Source organism: Hetaerina americana, unplaced genomic scaffold (assembly GCF_022747635.1).
Source record: "Hetaerina americana unplaced genomic scaffold, ioHetAmer1.1.p SCAF_42, whole genome shotgun sequence".
Classification (NCBI taxonomy): Eukaryota; Metazoa; Arthropoda; class Insecta; order Odonata; family Calopterygidae; genus Hetaerina; species Hetaerina americana.
In genome coordinates this window covers 2297719-2315779 of record NW_027287008.1, presented here as the reverse complement: position 1 = coordinate 2315779, position 18061 = coordinate 2297719, and the positions used below count along the sequence as shown (strand labels likewise).

Sequence of the window (18061 nt, the reverse complement as noted above, 5' to 3'; positions counted from 1 at the left end):
AATAGCAGATGTTCATTATTCTTTCATCTGTTGATGGAGGAATAGATCGCTCCTAGTAACACATCCTACTGACGATATGACCTCTAAATGGAGCTATTCATCGGCAAGGGCGTTGGATTATTTTCAGTGATCCCTTCGTCCTACCCCCTCTCCTCAAAACGGCCGACTATCGTTCACTGCAACGGGGCGCCCCACTGGCCGCCATTACGGTGGTGATGAATTACCTGAGGCATTGCAGAGCCTCCCGACAAGGATGAAAACCCTTCTTAATATAGTACCCGCATATATTGCATCCTTGAGAGTATTACCAACGGCATGCCCCCCCCCCCTTCACCCCACCTCCACCCTTGTCCACCCGCCCCCGTCACATTCTAAAAAGGGCGCTTGGCACCGGTCGCAGTTGTAAAAACGCATCGCAATTAGATAATCATTCATCCCTATGAATTTATAGCTCCACAGAATCTTCACAATTAGTCGCTTAGCGATTTCATTTGGTTAGGATTTTGGTCCAGAGTTACCGAGTCCCCGGCGACATTCATGACAGTGTTCCATGCGATGCGAGGACTTTTATGACTTCGTTTCGGCATTGCCTCCTAGATGGCTGCTGTAAAATTCCCTCGTCAGAAACTGGATACACGCTTGAAATCTATCAGAAATGAATATGGAACAGCTCTAGTGGGTCATTATTCTTTATCTTCATAAACATTAACGATTTAAATCATTGATTGCGTCTATCATTTACCATTTTAACTACCTTGGCATATTGTAGATACTTTGTGTTCCCGTCGAATAAAAGTTTAATCCCCTCCTTACTGCAACAAAATTCCTTCTACAACTTGTAAATGTGCTTTACCTGGGATATTGCGCAATTTGGCAGACAATAGCTATTGATTACCAGTGTCTGTTCGTGGTAGAGGTTGATCCTTACATTTTTACGCTCTTGACTGCACAACACAATCATTTTAATTACCACTCGTAGAACCAGTCGCAAGTGATTTTAACTTGATTGCCAGAATGATTTTCTAATTTATCGTCAATGCTTAAAAGTTTATTTTGATGTGAGAAAATAAGTTATAACTTCAGCTTGCTGATTAATAATATTTTGTAACAGGGTTCAACAAGTATCGCTAAAATTGCCCACACTGGTATTTAACTTACTGTCTCAAGGTTTGCCCTCTAAATTTATAGAATACCGAAATAATACGAAAATGTTCGGTGGCTCAGAAGTAAGCATGCAAATTGGGTGGCAGAGACGTGACAAAGACAAAACACTGACATTGACAAAACTACCATGACTCACGGAGACGAGTAAGTATATATACTTGTGTGTGTATATACATAATAAAAGATATTTTCATAGTATCAAGGCACACGCAATGGGAGGTACGGAATATGTTTTCCTTATTCTCCATGTCTGCCAACCTGCGACTCTGGTCGAGGAGATGTGCAAAACTGAAGGGCGCAATGTCGTCTCTTCTCCTTCCAACAGTTCCAGTAGTCCCCTCGAAGCGACCGACTCCAGTGAAGACGGCCGAGGTGCGGCGGCAAGAGGGTGCGGCGGCGGCCGAGAGGAGGAGGCCGGTGGAGCAGAAGAGTCATTAGGGGAGGAGAAGAGGGAAGAGGACTCGCTCAGAGGTAGGTGAGTCGGCGGCCGCGTGGTTGGGGTGGGGGAGAGTAGCTCACCCTCTCGGGTGGACGGGGGGCTAGGGGTAGAAGGGTTAGGGGAGTGCGGCGGCACCCGCCGAGTGGTCAAGGAGGGAGAGGCACGGGACACTTCAGGACAGGTGACGTGTCCGTTGGCCGAGGCTGCGATAATTCCATGCCCCTTCGCGCGGCTATGAAAAGTCCTTCAGAGCAAGCGGATGTTGTTTTATCTCGTCTATATTTTGACATATATTGCAAAGAAGGGATTATAACAATGCCATATGTGTACACGAGAGAGGGATTACATATGCATGCAAAACGGAAACGGGAAATCCATTTTCAATCTAGAGAGTAAAATAAGCGGTCAAGGTTTCAGTACAAAAGTTTCGTCTCCTTAGTAGCTTGGATCGTAGGATTGGGATAACAATGGCTTTCCTTACATATCGTCCCAGAAATACATGCCACGAATTGTGAAATAATACACCTTGTAGCCCATGAATTTTGTTTTGCAAAAACTAAAGAAGGTAAGAATAAGCCTCTGTAAGGACAAGGATCACAATTTTATTTCCCTTCGGTCCCGGATAAGAGGGTAGCAGTAAGTGGGCGGTTATTACGCGTAGAAACACGGTTGGCATTACCCTTCCATGGTTTCGCACCTCGGGGCATTTCCACTAAGGTATAGTTTCGAGTGCTTTCGCAGCCTCTATGAGCACAGTTTGGATGATGGTGGGTCCAGCGGCAATCGGAGGCTGGGAATGCGGTGGGAGGCAGGTTGAATTGGAGGATGAGCAGCGTGGATGGAAGGATCCCCGACCGCGTTGTTGTGTCGGAGGTTGAGGCTGGGTGTCTGCCCGGCGGCTTAGATGGCCCTCCCACTTCACCCTCCTCTCAGTCCTGAGATTCGGCCTTGGCTTCCGAAGGTCTATCTGAAAACCGCCCCCTCCCCGTCGCCACTCCTCTCAGATCGTCTTCCTCCCGCTAAATCCGCGAGTGGGCAGCGCACGCATTCGTATAGCATGCATGAGAAGCAGAATGGTAAGTCCGAGCTCCGGAGCACAGTAGGCCGCTTCTCCGCTCGCTTCTCTCCGTGATGCATCAATGTCTTTCCACCTGAATTTGGGTAATGTGTCGATTTTCAAGTTCCTCGATGACTTGATCTGAGCGTCTCGGAAATCCGAGCATTTATATGGAGTCATAAGATTTACTTTGAGATGAGCCATCAAAATATTTTATTGATCTATTACGAATATATTTCGGTCTCTTGGCCCATGCGTCATTTTTGCTATTGCTGATTCTCCCTCAATAGTATCTAACCTGAATAGTTTTAATGTTCTCGCTTCTCCTCAGCTTGGCACATAACCTTATCTTTCTTCCAACTGCTAGGCATTCAAATGTTTTTGTGGCGAGTTCGCTGTTCTTGTCTCCGTCCGAAATGGTGTACCTCAAGGTTCGATTTTCGGCCCTCTACTCTTCGATATGTAAATTCGAAAAATATCTGATAAAATTCGTGAGGAAAATTATTTTATTTTTACTGATGATATGAAAATTCAATTTAAATGCCATATTTATGATGTTTCTGGAATCATGGTTTTGAATCGTCAAGAATGAACGACTCAGCTAAGGAATTGTTGATTCTGTGTTGTATCGCCCAGGCTTTTGCCCTATTCCCAAATCAATCAACATCTTCGATGCTCGGCATCTTTCGAGTCTCCTCGGTTACTCACTTGAGTCAATGACTCTTTTTTTCCAAATCCCCCACTCCATCGAATTCTCCATGAACGCTCTAGTGCAACCCCTTCTAATCCACACATAGCCAAATAGGCATGTATGAATATACGCCACGACATGCCGAAAGATTCCCCCTACCCCATTCTTTTCCTCACACCCCCTCCCACCACGAATCGTTTGTCGTCCACGGTTCCAGCCACTCATCCGCGTGCGAATTCTGGCTGCGGCTCGCACTTGCACATCACTCGGGGAGCCAGTGGTAGGATTGTCTCATGTGGCGGGTGAGAAGGAATGGGAAGAAGTGACAGGGAAAGGGGTGGCAGGGAAAGAGGGGAGGTCCCTTGTGCAACGTGCCCAAATGCCGTCGCCATCGGATGCCCAAGTGCCCTCTTCCGCTCTTCCCCTTTCCCCCACCACCTCCCCTTATCCTCTCCACCTCCAGCCGATGCCTTTCCCCTCCGAGCGCAATTCTCTTTTTAACCCCTCCGCACCGCCATCCCACGCCATCGTGCATATGTTTTGGATGTAAAGAAGTGGGTATAAGACAAGCGGTGCCGTGGAAAGACGAAATTAAAACCACGAAGAATATTCTCCGTGAAGCCTTAGACTGGAGTTATTTGGCCATCCACCAAGTTTGAAAATTGTATTAAAATTCAATGTCATATCCTATCATCAAATTAATATTATATATTTTTTATTTCCCCCATTAAAGAATTCTTAAATATAGGTTACTAATACATACATAGGTCTCAATTTGAAACTTAATATTTGGTATTCAGGTTGTGGGATCCACTTTAATTTCCAATTGATTCATTTATATCGATGCCTGAGTGTAAAACTTTATGTTGCCGCTCTAAATTGTGCCTGCTACACATACCTTACCGAAACGTCATAAATCTAAAGTCAGTAATTCTTTTTTGTTTTCCGAAAAACCCAGGCAGTCTCACTAGATTGTATCTGTTTTATGAAAGCAGCCTTTGGTTGAAATATTTATGGCAGTACAGGTGATGTGAACTTCTTGGAAATTGCTGTAATTTCAAAAGCTACTTTAGTCTCTTCGCGTCGGTAAATCTTATCTTTGATGCTCTCATGGTGACAAAACTCGGATTCACCCTTGCAGAAAAGCTGACGATTCTATTTCCTATTGATATATGTTTGCCATTTTTCTCCACTCTCCTTCCTTCGATAATGTTCCTCACCCCAAAAGGTGAATTCAATTTCCTGTCTTTCTACAATAGCTCGCCAATAACCATGTTTTGACGCTCGAGAGTAAATAAGAGAGAGTAAAACTGCGTTAAATACTCCCAGAATTGAACTTGTCGTATCAATTCCCTTCGATTAGCTTCCATGTGGTAAATTGTGCGAATTCATTTTGCCATAGTTGTAGGGCTTTACTCGAATTAACAAGAGTATTAAATTTATAGCCTGCATACTTTGTACAGGACGTTTGAAAAGTATGTTTAATTGGAATCACATGCAATTTAATTCTCCGTCAGAGAGCACTTAAAAAATCATATGCCCGCCACTTGATTGCTACGGGATGGTTCCAAGACGTTAACTCTACCTGTTTTCAACCGAATTTTTTGATGATGATGTAATAAATTTGGTGAATTCTTTCTTAAAAATTGACTTTTTGCATTTTTTGGATGCATCTTGAGAGAAATATTTTCGCTATGTTGCCATTTCATACTTAAGCCGGTGTGGCAAACATCTCGGAGGAGCGCAGATTGTGAAACAAGTATTTAACGCTACTCATTTTGTGCTGCACACCGAGCATTCGTCAGGTGTTAGGCATGCGGCTGAGAGTTTTCAAAACTCTCGAGCCTTAAATTAAAGAGTCAACAAGATTACGCATCTCTGTATGCTCGCTTGTTTGCGGAAGCTCCTTTACTGCCCCTTAAACGTTTCCCGCCTCTTTTTCACTCTCAGTTCTTTCCCAGTGCTTCCCGTAATCTCCTACACAGCTTCATACACTTATTTCACCTTACGCTTGCCTGTATTAATTTACCCAATTTTTAGCATGCCAATTACTGTGGTAGATATTGTTGCGTCCTGTTTCGACGAGTAAGCAGAATCGATTCAGTGAGCTTGTCGAGATTTTTAACGCTCCACTAGCTCCTGTTTAGGTGTCTTTTGAAAAAGTTCAGGTTTATTGTCGATTTTAAGCCACTCTGTATTGAATTTTAATTAAATAGACCGTTGATATGTTCATTAATAGTACCTCCAGATTTCGGCACCGGTTTTCTCTTCTTATATCTCATTCTAAACAACTTAATTATAGATCCTATTTTGTATGCGTTCCCATGGAAAATTGTTCTACAATGTTTTCGCCAATGCGATGAGTGATCCATTCTGAATGGCAGAAAATTGTTGTAGCAGGTGGCAAAAACTACCACTTCATCAAATTTCCCGAGAGTGAAATTGCATTATTGATTAAATCCGTCCTGATAATCAGATATTTTCAGTTAATATACGGGGTAATAACAATCGTTTCATTCCATAATCTCTTTCTGGTCTAGTAAGACCCAACTCCCCTTTTCATCTTTTTGCGGTCGCCGTATCTCAATGCACACTCGTGCCACTTCGGATTCTCCTCCTCCTCCTCCTCCATCCCTACTCTCTTCTCCGTTTTCCCTCCCCACAGCCGTCCCACGCCGACTCGTTCGTTATTCTTACTTTGATTCCCCACACAGCCCTCCCCCCATCGAAGGATTCCAACCGGCGCAATTCATCTCCAAACCCCTCCCCCCTCTCCCACGTCCATTCTCCCCCCCCCCGCCCCGACTCCCCTCTCTCCCCCCCGGGGCCTCAAGGGCGACGAGTAGGGCGTCTGCAAGAGTAGCAACAGTTAGTCGGCAAGGTGAGGATGAGTCCGCCCTCCACCTCCACTTTTTAGATGGATGGTTGGGTCGTTTTATTTTCGCGGGAATCGTCGACAGAAAGCCGCGGAGAAAGAATTTTCCACATCGCCTTTCCGAATATCTCTCGAAGATCGGATTGAATCGTAAGTCCCGAGCCGGCGAGCGCTCTTAGCCTCCAGCCCTCTCCTCCCTGCACTCTCCTCACCCCGTCATCCCCGCCTCTTCTTTATATCTCTCGGATTTATCTTATTTTTTCAGGAAAGTCATTCTTATTTTATTCATTTCTTCATCTCTTAATACGTCGAATAATTGGCTTCCATTCCCATTCAAGTGAACATCCCAAGGTCTCGAGCATTTGACGATTCGCTCGCGGGGAAGTTACGCAATGATGACTTTTATATAATTATTTCGTCTGTTTTGTAACAGTAATATTCCCCCCCAAACAATTGAGGTAGAGGTGAGTGCCATCGCTAAAGTTATCCGGAATTCTCATTCGCCGTTTATATTCATGTCTCTCAAATTTAACCCCGCCAACTGGGCGTCTTTACCATAATTTTACATCTCTAACCGAGCATGTGCGGATTAATTCGTTGGCGAGCTTGCCTTTCATTTGATTGTCCGCCCTAATTTTCCCTAGCGCTCCGCTTTCTAGACCATAGATGGATTAACTAGGTCCTAAGAGTCAGCCATATTAAGCTTTCTCAATCATTTTCCTGAGTTAAAATATTGGTTGATCGTCGGTACGACTAATCAATACATTTTTTCCCAGTGATTTCATTTTTGAATATGAACTATAACTGATTCCTTCTTAAATTTCCATAAAAGTTTGGCTCATTATACACCGTACAGGAGCATTGCCTCACTCTTAACATTCGGTAAGTTTATTTTTTACGGAAAAAATATATGTACAGCTTTGTACTTGTATTACTCGTAATGAGAAAAAAGTATGGCTTTCAATTACATTCTGTAATTCAACGTGGTATTCCATGGTATTTAAAAACAAGATAACAGACTTAGACTTTGGTTTCGGGTGGACTATTAATCACAGAGGTGTTTAGTGAAGCACAAATTTTCTATTTTTGAGCTTGCTACCTATACTACCTTTACTCCAAAGAGCCCATTCTGTACATCAGGTTGCCTATGAAGCAATGCAACTATTTAAGTAGTCGTCCTCTTCCGGTTTTCACTCATTTCCACACTTCATCCATCACATCGCACGCTATTAGTAGGTACATAAAAATGGTTTCTGTGCTTATGAAATGACGTCCAATACTTGACCCATTGACTCAAATTTCTGTTTCGAGTTTTTATTTTCGTCCGCACCGGACAGAATTGAGCAATCCCGTCCCCGCACGACTCTCCCAGCGCCGTGAAAATCTTCCTTAAAAATACCTTCCTACCCGCACGCCCCCCCTCCGTCCCCGTCTTCCCCTCATTCATCCAGATTACCGTCCGGAGCCACCCGCATTCCAAGCTATTCCAGTTCACATCATCGCCATTAGCCTTTAATGACCACAGCGTCGCCCCTCGATCTCGCCTCCCGCTGCCTCCGAGCGCGCCTTGTGGGGAGGTCAGCATCGCTCTCCGGTGAACTGCGTGGGCAGAAGCCCTCTTTGCAGCATTACCTACCCCGACCAACCCCCCTACTGTTCACCGTGGGCGCCGCACATGAAAGAGGATCTGAAATCGGAGACCGACGTGTATTGTATAATGAATTCGCACGTTCCGAGTTTCCATGTTTACCTTCACGTCATCTACGGTGGGCCGTCCGGAAGCGTTTGGAACCACCTTATTTTCGGACGAACTCGCCTAAGCCTTCCCCTTCCCTCCAGGGAATAGATCATTCACTCTCCCTTTCTCGTCTGTGGCCACCCCACCGACCTATTCCCCGCTTCAGCCTTCCCTCTTTCTTCGAAACCCATGACGGCTGCCGCGGGGGAAACTCTTCCACCGGGTGGCCGTTGGGAAACAACGGGAAGAGGAGTCAGAGGGGAGGGCCACCGGTGTCTCCCTTGGGCGCCGGTGTCGTTGTGAGATCGGCGACTGACGGGAAGGAAACCCTGCGGGGAGGGGGCAGAGGGGAGTCTTCGCCGCGTAAGAATAACAACAACAGAAAGGGTGGGACTGGGTGCCCAACTCGGAAGCGCTGTCAGTCCGTTCGTTCCTACAGTAAGAGTTGCGACATTTTTTCGGGAAATCTTGATGAATTCTCGTTTTTAAGTGCATTGAGTAAAAATTATTGAAATATGAGGTAGATTTATATGCATTTACTGAAATTATTAATATGTAACGTTACATTCGGTTGAGAAAAGAGTTAAAAAGTCACAAAACGCTTCGTAAAGCATTCTTTTACTCTATGGTAGATCATTTCGTATCGAATTGTTTGAATAAAATGTATTTTTTTTTGGGGACAATAGATAAAAAATATAAGTCATTCATTGAAATATTAATAAATAGCGTTTAAATTAACGAATATTTAGTATAATCAGGGCTTCCTTCCATAACTCCGCCGTTGAATTCTCTGGAATGGTGTTTCGTAGGCTGACATCAGACCTGGGATAATCTCTTGAAGGACCATTTGATGTATCCCAGAATTTTGTAACGTTTTGGACGTGTTTGGTCATACCACTTTCTCAATGTGGCCACTCTGATGCCCACTTTCTCATATATGCCAAATACCGTAAACAATCCCATTTTGGGAAATATTAACAGGATTTACCCATCCTAATTCATTTTCCGTGCAGATAAGTTGAACGCTGTTTAGGTTTTTTTCTGACTCCACCACTACTTCCACCCGTCCGCCTCTTAAGAATCCTTTAATAGTATTCATTAGGTTATGTTGGAGAGTGCTTTTTTTTCCTTGTGAAATTTGGCCTAGTGATGCATGGACAGTAAAGGGCTCTATAGTGTCTGATGAAACTGGAAACTACGGTAAATACCACTGAGGAAGTAGGAGTTTTACTACTTTTACTTTTATTGCTTATCTACTTCTTGAGAATCGACATTGTCGTTCGCATGGCATTTCCTGCGTAAGGAAAGTTTGAAGAGATGCACATGACCTTGGAGGTGGTCAGTAAAAAATCCATGGTGGCTAAAACGAGATACATAATGGGGGACGTAGATATACCGAGTATCGAACTCGGGTTATAAGTGGGCGTACCGTTTATCTTCCCGCGCCACGAGGGCACTTGTACGTCATCGCCCATTGGCTCCGAGGAGCAGATCGGCTCATCTAGCACACAGGTCGATTCGAGCGCATGCCAAGCAAAAGGGGTGGCAATGTTCAAGGCATTGCCGCCCCTTCGTACCCCAGGTGAAGTCCCCTCGCCCTCGTATCCATTTTGCACCATTTATTGCTTACAATTCCATTTTGTTCACCCGTGGCCACTAACGCCGTTTTCATGTGCGTGGCACTCCCTCGGAGAGAAGACGGACCTTTCCCTCCCGCCTCGGATAGGTATCCTTGGCGGAATGTGCGCGTGGCGAAGGACGAAGCAAAGGATTTGAAGGTTTGCTTATATTTAATTTATGTGTCCCTTATGGGGATCGGTAAACGTAATGATGAACTAGGCCGAACTACACCTTAGAAAAGCATTGCTTAAATTCAAAACGGAGCTTGATTACATGGTGATCAATCCTATAACATTAATCCTACTTATAGTTAAATGAGATTGTACTGATAAGTTTGGTAAGGTCTCACTCTTTGCCCTCTCTCACACATTATGACTCCGAGACTACTACCTATTTCTTGGTGCAACCGTACAAACCTTGAATAAAGACCGGTCGTCTTGCGCTTATTCTGTTACAATTGATTTCATAGAATTTTTGGAGGTATTAATTCACACTTAACGGTTGAATACACGCGTGGATAAAATGTATTCCTTGAGACGTCACTTAAGGTATGCCCTGAAAGAGCGTCCTCGGGGAGATGAAGTTTTCTCTCGCTTTCACTGCAGCTCTTCCTGGTGACACCTCTCATTAAAGCTTTTACACCAGCCACTGTATTTCACCGTCAATTTCGCAAAATTGTTCGTCAAATATGTGTATTTTTGCTTTTCCTTCTCGTTAATTATAACTCGTGGCAGTGTTAATGCACGAAAAAAGACATACATTTTCAGTTTCATATCAATTAATTGAGATGATAAACAAAGATTTTTTGCGGTATTAAAATATTTCTTTGAGAAGCCCGACTAATTCCCAACGCTAAATTGCCACTTTTTTTGCGTTCACGTCGAAAGATGACTCTCGATAAGGGAGGCGTAAGATGAGAAAAATGAAAGGGGAGAAAGAGGGGGAAGAGAGGGGCTTGGAAAAAATGCCGCCTCGAACGGGAGAAAGTCCCGAGTCACGATTCATTCCTTGCAAATCGCAAAACCCAGTTAAAAGAGTTCCTTATTCCTTTTTTCCTCCGGAGCCTAACGACTTCGGCGTCTATCTCGGTGGCGGAGATGAGTCCATCGTCGGGTATTCTCCCTCTCTCATCCTCCCTTCCCCCCACCCTCCTTCTCTATTCGCCTATTTGAAATACTCATGTTGCCTAGCTGCGAGTTTAATGATCTGAAATCCGAGGATCATTACTACTCGCACAGACGCCTGCATGTCACTCTTGGGCGTTATTTCTGTCCCCAGTCGTCACCCGTCCTTGTACACTTGTATACCATTTTCTAAAGGATACGCCAAACCACCTTTTTAATTCCATCTTGGATTCATTGTATTATTTCACGCGTTCTGTTCGCCTTCAAGCCCTCAATCTTCAAAGAAAATTCTCCAAACGCATTTTCCCTTGCCCGCCAGAACCTCTCAGCATCGGAAGATAGTAGTCATTTTGTTTAAGGTGCTCCGAACACAGAGTTCGTGCCGGCCAAGGAACTCGATTCATAAAAATACGGGCGTGCATTTAGCGGCACGTATAGAAAGGCCATACTTGAGGCAAGATTCGAGCCGGCAACCTTCAGGGTAGTCGGAGAGCTCCTCGCTCTGATCCTACCTCTCGATTTATGAGTGACATTCCTGTTCCTTCCCCAATTTGCATTTAATTCTTGCATTTGTAAAAGTTTCACAGGAGCCCTTCAAATGACTACCGTAAGATTTCGCAGCGAGGCATCAATAATTCAAGGTTTGCGCGAGCATTATGCCGTTCAGGGATGACCATCAATCCTTCGCAGTCCCTGAGATCGGTACCTATTTTCGCCTGAAACTCTCACGCATCAACTTCCTCCCGGCAATTAAATACGCATCTTTCATCTCTTGATTTCATCCCACTCACGGCCCCCCTATCCTTCGATGGAACCTCCGAGAGTAATTTCTCCCTTCACTTGCCTACGTGCTCCTTTGCTTCGCTGAAGCAGTCACCTTTTTTGGCGCTCGAATTGCCTGCGTTGGCGTTCAAAACTCAATCCCTCCTCTCAACACGAGCTGCTCACGTCTATCTTTCCATTCATCGTGCTCATCTATCCCTACTTTTACGGTGTTTATCCTTTCCTTGCTGGCACTCTTACACTCTGTCCGTTATTTAATAACTTTCGCTCAGCAATTACGAATTTGATGGGTGACTGCCGTTCATAAATAGGAATTATCAAGATTCCCATGCATTGTGGTCTTGTGGGGGGATTGGTGGAAGGGAAATAAAAACCTGGAGCGATTGCGGTCGTAATATATACTAAGTATCTCTGCCGTTTCTTGCGGTTTTTATGATTTGTCCCGCGATGGTCTTTTTTTTCTCCTCCCTTGAGGCAATACTACCTGCAGGAACTTGGGTTGTTAACTAAGTAACCGTTCATGGAGAAAGTGATACCAAATTGGCGTGTGCTATTAAGAATTCCTTTTATATTTGCAATCAAGGATTTCAATTCAATCTTGCGTGTGATAATAAACATTTCTCCTCGCATCACTTATAGTTACAATTATGATCCATCACTCCAAGTTACATTAATGTTATATTTACTTGATTTTTCTTCCTCGATGGTAACGTGACTTTCTTTATTCTCCCTGATGCCGTGCGCTGTAATATTCCAATATATTGCCAACTTGACTAAGTTATATTTAATTAACCATTGGTAGAAATAAAAATCATTTTGCGATTATTTTATTCTCGTTGCTATGAGAAAAAGCTTTTCATAAGCACCTTTAAAAAAATTCACAAATTTAGTGCATAAAATTTATTATTCTAAATTTAAAGATATTTTTGGAAGTTTCGTTGGCAATCAAAGATCTAACAGTGTTCTTCATTAGAGCATTGTATTTTATAGATGATTTCTTGCTATTACTATATAAAGTGCTAACCATTATGACAGTCTAAATAAATAGATGCCATTATCTCCCACCGACAATAGTTGTTTTTCATTATTCACCCACATCCTCGGAAAATGAACATTCTTTTGTGTACCTTATTTTTGTAACGATAATTTTAGTTTTTTTGCAGTCTTTCCCGAAGTGGTGAGCTGAAATACTTTTTTAAGTTGTGGATCATAGGTCGCAGTTAAATAAATTTTCTCGAATTATACAATTTTCATAAAGTCAATTTCCATTTGGTCGCCAAAAGCTAATTATCTCTTAGTGTAAGTTCCTAATTTTTTAATCATCTACTCGACTCGTTCACCTTCAGCAGCGATTCTCCAATTTTCCAGAAAAACAAATATTGGGCATGATTTATGGTAAAACTTAGATTTATTTGCTAGTCTTTGGAATGGGAGACGAATTATTTTTGAGGTTAAATCTACTTGAAGAACACCAGATTTCTTTAGATGTAAGAATCATTTATCTAAGTAAAACTTAGACACTCAGCACTTTCGATTAAAACATCCCTCTTGCAGTAAAGGCTATGTGATTATTAAAAATGTTAACTGGCCTTTTTCTATGAGCCTACGTACCACTTATACCTTATTAATACCGAAAGCCAGATGAATTTTGGTATAAGTAAGGTTTCCTTCTTATATCTATTTTGCTCAGTCATCGTATTAATGTCATTGGTGTACATTTTTTTTCTCTGGTGAAAGCTTCCAGTTCATTTTAACTTATATACAATTGCTCCCTTTCTGCGGAAAGGATTTTCTGGAATTTATAGTTTATAAATCATCATAGAATTTGACTTGATCAGCCAAATGGAATGGTTAGGCGTTCATAAATTGTCTGGGGTACTATTAATACAATTCTCTCAAGAAATATATGCGTGCCTTTTATGGGAATACCGGCGACGTAAACCTGGAAGTTAAAAGGTCTTCCTATTTCTCTGTCCTTAAAGAATAATTTTCTTAACCGCCTATATTTATACATTAGCACCTCGGAGCTTGATACAAGATATCCGCCGTATAATCTGGACATCAGATGCGGCGAGACCACACAGATGAAATCGCATTGCCAACCACGGCTGTCCATCACACGTCCCTAATCCACCTTCACGCGTACTTTTCTTGCGAATTCACATATTCCCTCCAACGAACCACGGACTCACCGTGCCTACCAATGAGCCCATCAAGATCACAGTTCCCCGAGACTCGTCATCCATCCTTTTGCGTTTCCAGTTAATTAGCAAAAAATTCTCTCCCGGCTCAATGTATAAGTTTGGGTCACGTGATTTTACGGACCAAATCCCCGATTTGCATATTTCAAAGCAGCGCACGAATGAACATTGGAAAAGCGGTAACGCAGCATTCCCAGGCCTGTTGATATCTCCGACGCATCATATTCACAAAATGACGATCGATCCCGATGCGAACACAACGAATGGTCAAGCATCGAGGATACGCAACGTCGGACCCAGCGGATCGCGATCGATCGCGAATTTTTTTTCGTACGCCGCGAGGAAAATCAAAGCATGTTCATGACCTCGGTCTCGTCGATCTGATAGCAGCAGACTTTATTCGCTCACGTGAGACGGACGCGAACCGTCTCGTCTCTTCTGCCTCCGGGTGGATATTCAGTGGCGACTCCTCCTCGCTCCACAAACTGGAAACTCGACGGAGTAGATTCTCCCCCGTCGAGGCGTGCTATTTCGCCCCGGGATCCCTTCTCCCTCCCGCGGACTGATGGCGATACACGTGCGGTCCGGATGGCGAGACGTCCATTCCCCCCCCGCGACCGCTGGACGACGCACTCCGACGCATGTTGTGTAGTATTCGGCCGTCCCCTTGCCCGTTAATTCTTTTTTTTAACTCTTTAAATTTTTTTTAAAACTCCGACTTCGAATAAATAAAGTGTCCCTTCGCTAGAAGCTTGTTGCAGGGTCGGGTGGCAAAGGGGGAGAGAGTACATCCCACTCAAGATCAACCAGGTTTGGAGGCTTCCCGACGCGTTTTGCGGCTCGAAGGTCAGTGGGGTGAAGTGAAGATGAGCAAGAATTTCAGAACTCGTGGCGTTTTATTGCCTCCCGCCGCCGCGGCTCGTCCTCTTCGTCCGGTCCGGTCGTCTTCGGGAGGGAGGTCGTCCGGTGGGAATTTCATATTACCATCCACCACTCCCTTCCTTCCTCTCTCCCTCCCTTCCTCCCCCGCCCTCCCCCTAGCTCTTTCACCCACCCACCCGCCCCTGCCGCTTCTTTTCTCTTTGTCCCTTCCGATTGGAAAAGGAATATCGTGGTCCCTGGAACGCTTGCAACGCCATCCACGTTTCTTTTGCCAAAGTAGAGGCAAACATGCCTGTAACTACGCCATAGACGCGTTGTTGTTTCGTTTTTCTTTTTTTTTCCCCTACAGAAGTCCCCATCGATCAGATTGGGAGGTAAACGGCAATATTTCTGATCGCGAACGTGTGACAACCGACGTCTAAGGAAACAATTGAAAGTTAACTCTTTTGCATTGGCAAAGTGTAACAGCAGATAAAAATCTTTCACCGCTCAACTTCCTGAATCGATAATGCATTGCGCCACTGAATGCATTTTCTCCAGGTATTCGATTCCTGAAAGGACGATTGGCAGGTAAGATTTTTTTATTGACGTCATTCGCTTGAGAAACGAAGTAAAGGAATGTTCGTTTATAGTTTTTCCCTCAAAATAGATGGCACGCATCAGCAGTTTCGCCTGCTCGGCATCTGTGGAAAATAGGAGATTGAAATCGTCGAAAATCACTTGTCCTTTTCTCCATGGATGCTTTTTAAAAAGAATTTCGCTCATTTTTCACCTTCTGAAAAATGGAAGGCGGGGACGAAGGTTGGAAATTCCGCATCCCTGATTTGTTACAAAGTGGAAAGTTTTCATGTTTCCTGAAAAAGCTATCGGAACTTAACCCTTTATAAAATCCCACCGTGAAAAAATTGGGGTCGAGGGTCACGAGGCGAGGAAGATGTTTGCTAACCAAAGCGGAGGAGGTGATGTTCTTGGGAGATACGGGCCTTATAAGGACAAGCGTGTTCTTGTGTCCACGCAAGGCATCACGCGGGGCTAGGCGGGCAGGAGAAGGTTGGGATGGGGTGGGGAGGGCCCGCGTGGTGGATACGGAGGTAGGTATTAGTTGGATGTTGGAGATTATATTAGTGACAGACGGAAAAGGGATAACGGAAACGTACTTTTTACATAGATGCATGCGGGGTCCGAAACGTCTCCTTGCCCAGAAACCTACCAACTTTTACCCAACACTAACGTGAGACGAAAGGCCTTCGCGGGGCAGGCGGGTCGAGGAAAAACTTTCTGCCCCACCCCCAGTGATACGGCAGCGATTGGCGAAGGCGACCTAGCCGACCACCCGACCTTTTTTTCTTTAAAATAGGACCCTTGAAAGAGATTAGAATTGTTGACGTTTGTTTAAAACGCGTATTACCAAGTTTCTCTCTCCCAAGCACGTTAGTGCATAAGAAGATGAGTAACAGGTTACTCAGGAAAATATGCCGAAAATACGATGTGCGAAATCGCACGACTTTCAGGGGTGAGGAGGAAGAGGCGTATAATTTAAAAATGTCGCGCTATCGTAGTGAGCGTGCGAGATGGGAGAAGAGGAAGGAGAGGCTAAAAGGGCCGGGAGGGGAAGATGCTCGGGTTTTTTTCGCGACGGATAACCGACAAAGATGGCGGAAAAAAATCTAGCCAAGTTCCGTGGATCGGCGGCGGCAGTAAAAACAGAAAACAAATGAACAAATAGTTTGGCGCGGGCATTTATACGGGAAGGGGAGGCAGACGCGTCCCTCCAAAGCCCCACCCCGATCGTGAGCGGAACTCCGCCTTCTTTTTTTTCTTTTATTCTCCATCCCTCGCGCTCACTAGGCGGAGGGGGGGAAGGTGGCCCCTGGTCTGCTTCGCCGTGGACACTGCCCCAGCCTGCGACCGTGTGTTTGCGGGGGGTGAGGATATAGGAGGAGGAGAGAGGGGGGGCATGGTTGAGGGAGGTGGTGGGCAGAGTAAGTCGGCTGGAGGATAGGACGCACCTATTCCTCGAGGTGAATCCATCCTCCCCATCGGCATTGAATAAAAATGGAGTAGGGGGAGGCTCGCGAAGGAGTGCGTGCGCGCGTGGTGCTGGGGAACTAGGAAGGGGAGAGTTACAAAGGGGGTAAGGGAGGGGAAGAAGAAGGACAGGGAGGGAGGTGGGCTCAAGGGAGGGAGGATTGGAAGGACACATTCATGCAGAGCCGGCCTTAAAAGATATCGGTTACAATTTTATACTCCCTTTCGGAGGAATTATCGTCGGGTAAGTGGCTTCGTATCCCACGGTGATTTGTGCTCTCCTCAGATTCTGCCCCCTCAAAAAGAAAATAACTACTTCTTGGCTTGGGTGACGCTTTGAGCGCAAATATTACTTTTCAGTTCCCTGAAAATGGATTATCAACGAACGAAATGTACGTCTTCTAAGAACCAAAAGTTCTCCCTCCAATCTTAACTGTATTTACCTTTTATCTGAGGCATTCCCGGAAAATTTTCGGCTATATTTAATGCATAATGTAAGGAAAGGAATCCAATGGGGAATTTCAAGAGTGGGGTGGCAGGAAGATGAAACGAAACGTAATGATAGAGAAAATAAATGGAAAGATTCCTGCGCCCTTTATTCTGAATTATGATATTTGAGTAAACCCTTATCTCAATCTAATCTGTAGAAAAAATGAGAGATAATGCGTTCGTGTGGATATGTATTTGCGTCACTTAACCGTGGTTTTCCGATGTTGCGAGATATATGCGCAGGCATAAGTGACCCCGAAACTTCAAGACGGTGTCTCAATAGGCGTAACCGAGAAGCTAATCTTTTGGGCTAATGGTTTCAGGAGAGCTAAATGCTACTTTTATCTCAAGTGTTCTTCCATTACCTATCTCATGTATGCATGGAAACTCCCCTGAACGGGGTAGGTTTACATTAAAGTGAAATATTTTGTTATAAATCTGCTCTTGCATAGCAATTTATGGTTTAAGTTCTACTCCGCAGGCTACCAAAAGAAGATGACAAGCAGGAGAAAGTAATGAAATAAAATATTCCTGAGACTATCTAGATTATACCACATAATCCACCACTATGGCATGTGGCGGAGGTTGTTAGGTCATGAGCCATACATGTACAATCGTTACATCTACACAGATATTAGTTCGATCATTCAATCTATTAAAGGTAGTCACCACGCAAGAATCTACTTACTGACACAGCACGACTGAGTGACAGTTTGAAAAAATTCGCAGATGCGTATTTTTATAATTCCACCATAAACAATTATGAGTTTGTATGGAGCTTCATAGCTGTGTCATTCTTTCGAGCCATTGAAAGAAAAGAAATATTAAGCTCTCAGGAGCCCTCTCTTAATCTTAATCTGAATAAGCAGATGTTGGCTTTCGTTCTTTATTTCGTGAATTTTAAGTAATATGGTTGGTGCAAATACTATTACACACGTATTACAACGTGTTTGTTCCTTCTTTGATGTCT

General features: G+C 44.2%; 1 protein-coding gene across 1 annotated transcript in view; it reads left to right on the top strand.

The window, feature by feature from the left end:
• Positions 1-18061, top strand: part of LOC139692821 (nuclear receptor subfamily 4 group A member 2-like) — a 193531-nt gene that overhangs the window by 113367 nt on the left and 62103 nt on the right. The window contains exon 2 of the mRNA XM_071591103.1: positions 1490-1635. Within this exon, the coding sequence (XP_071447204.1) occupies positions 1490-1635 (146 nt within the window). The remainder of the gene's footprint in view (positions 1-1489; positions 1636-18061) is intronic.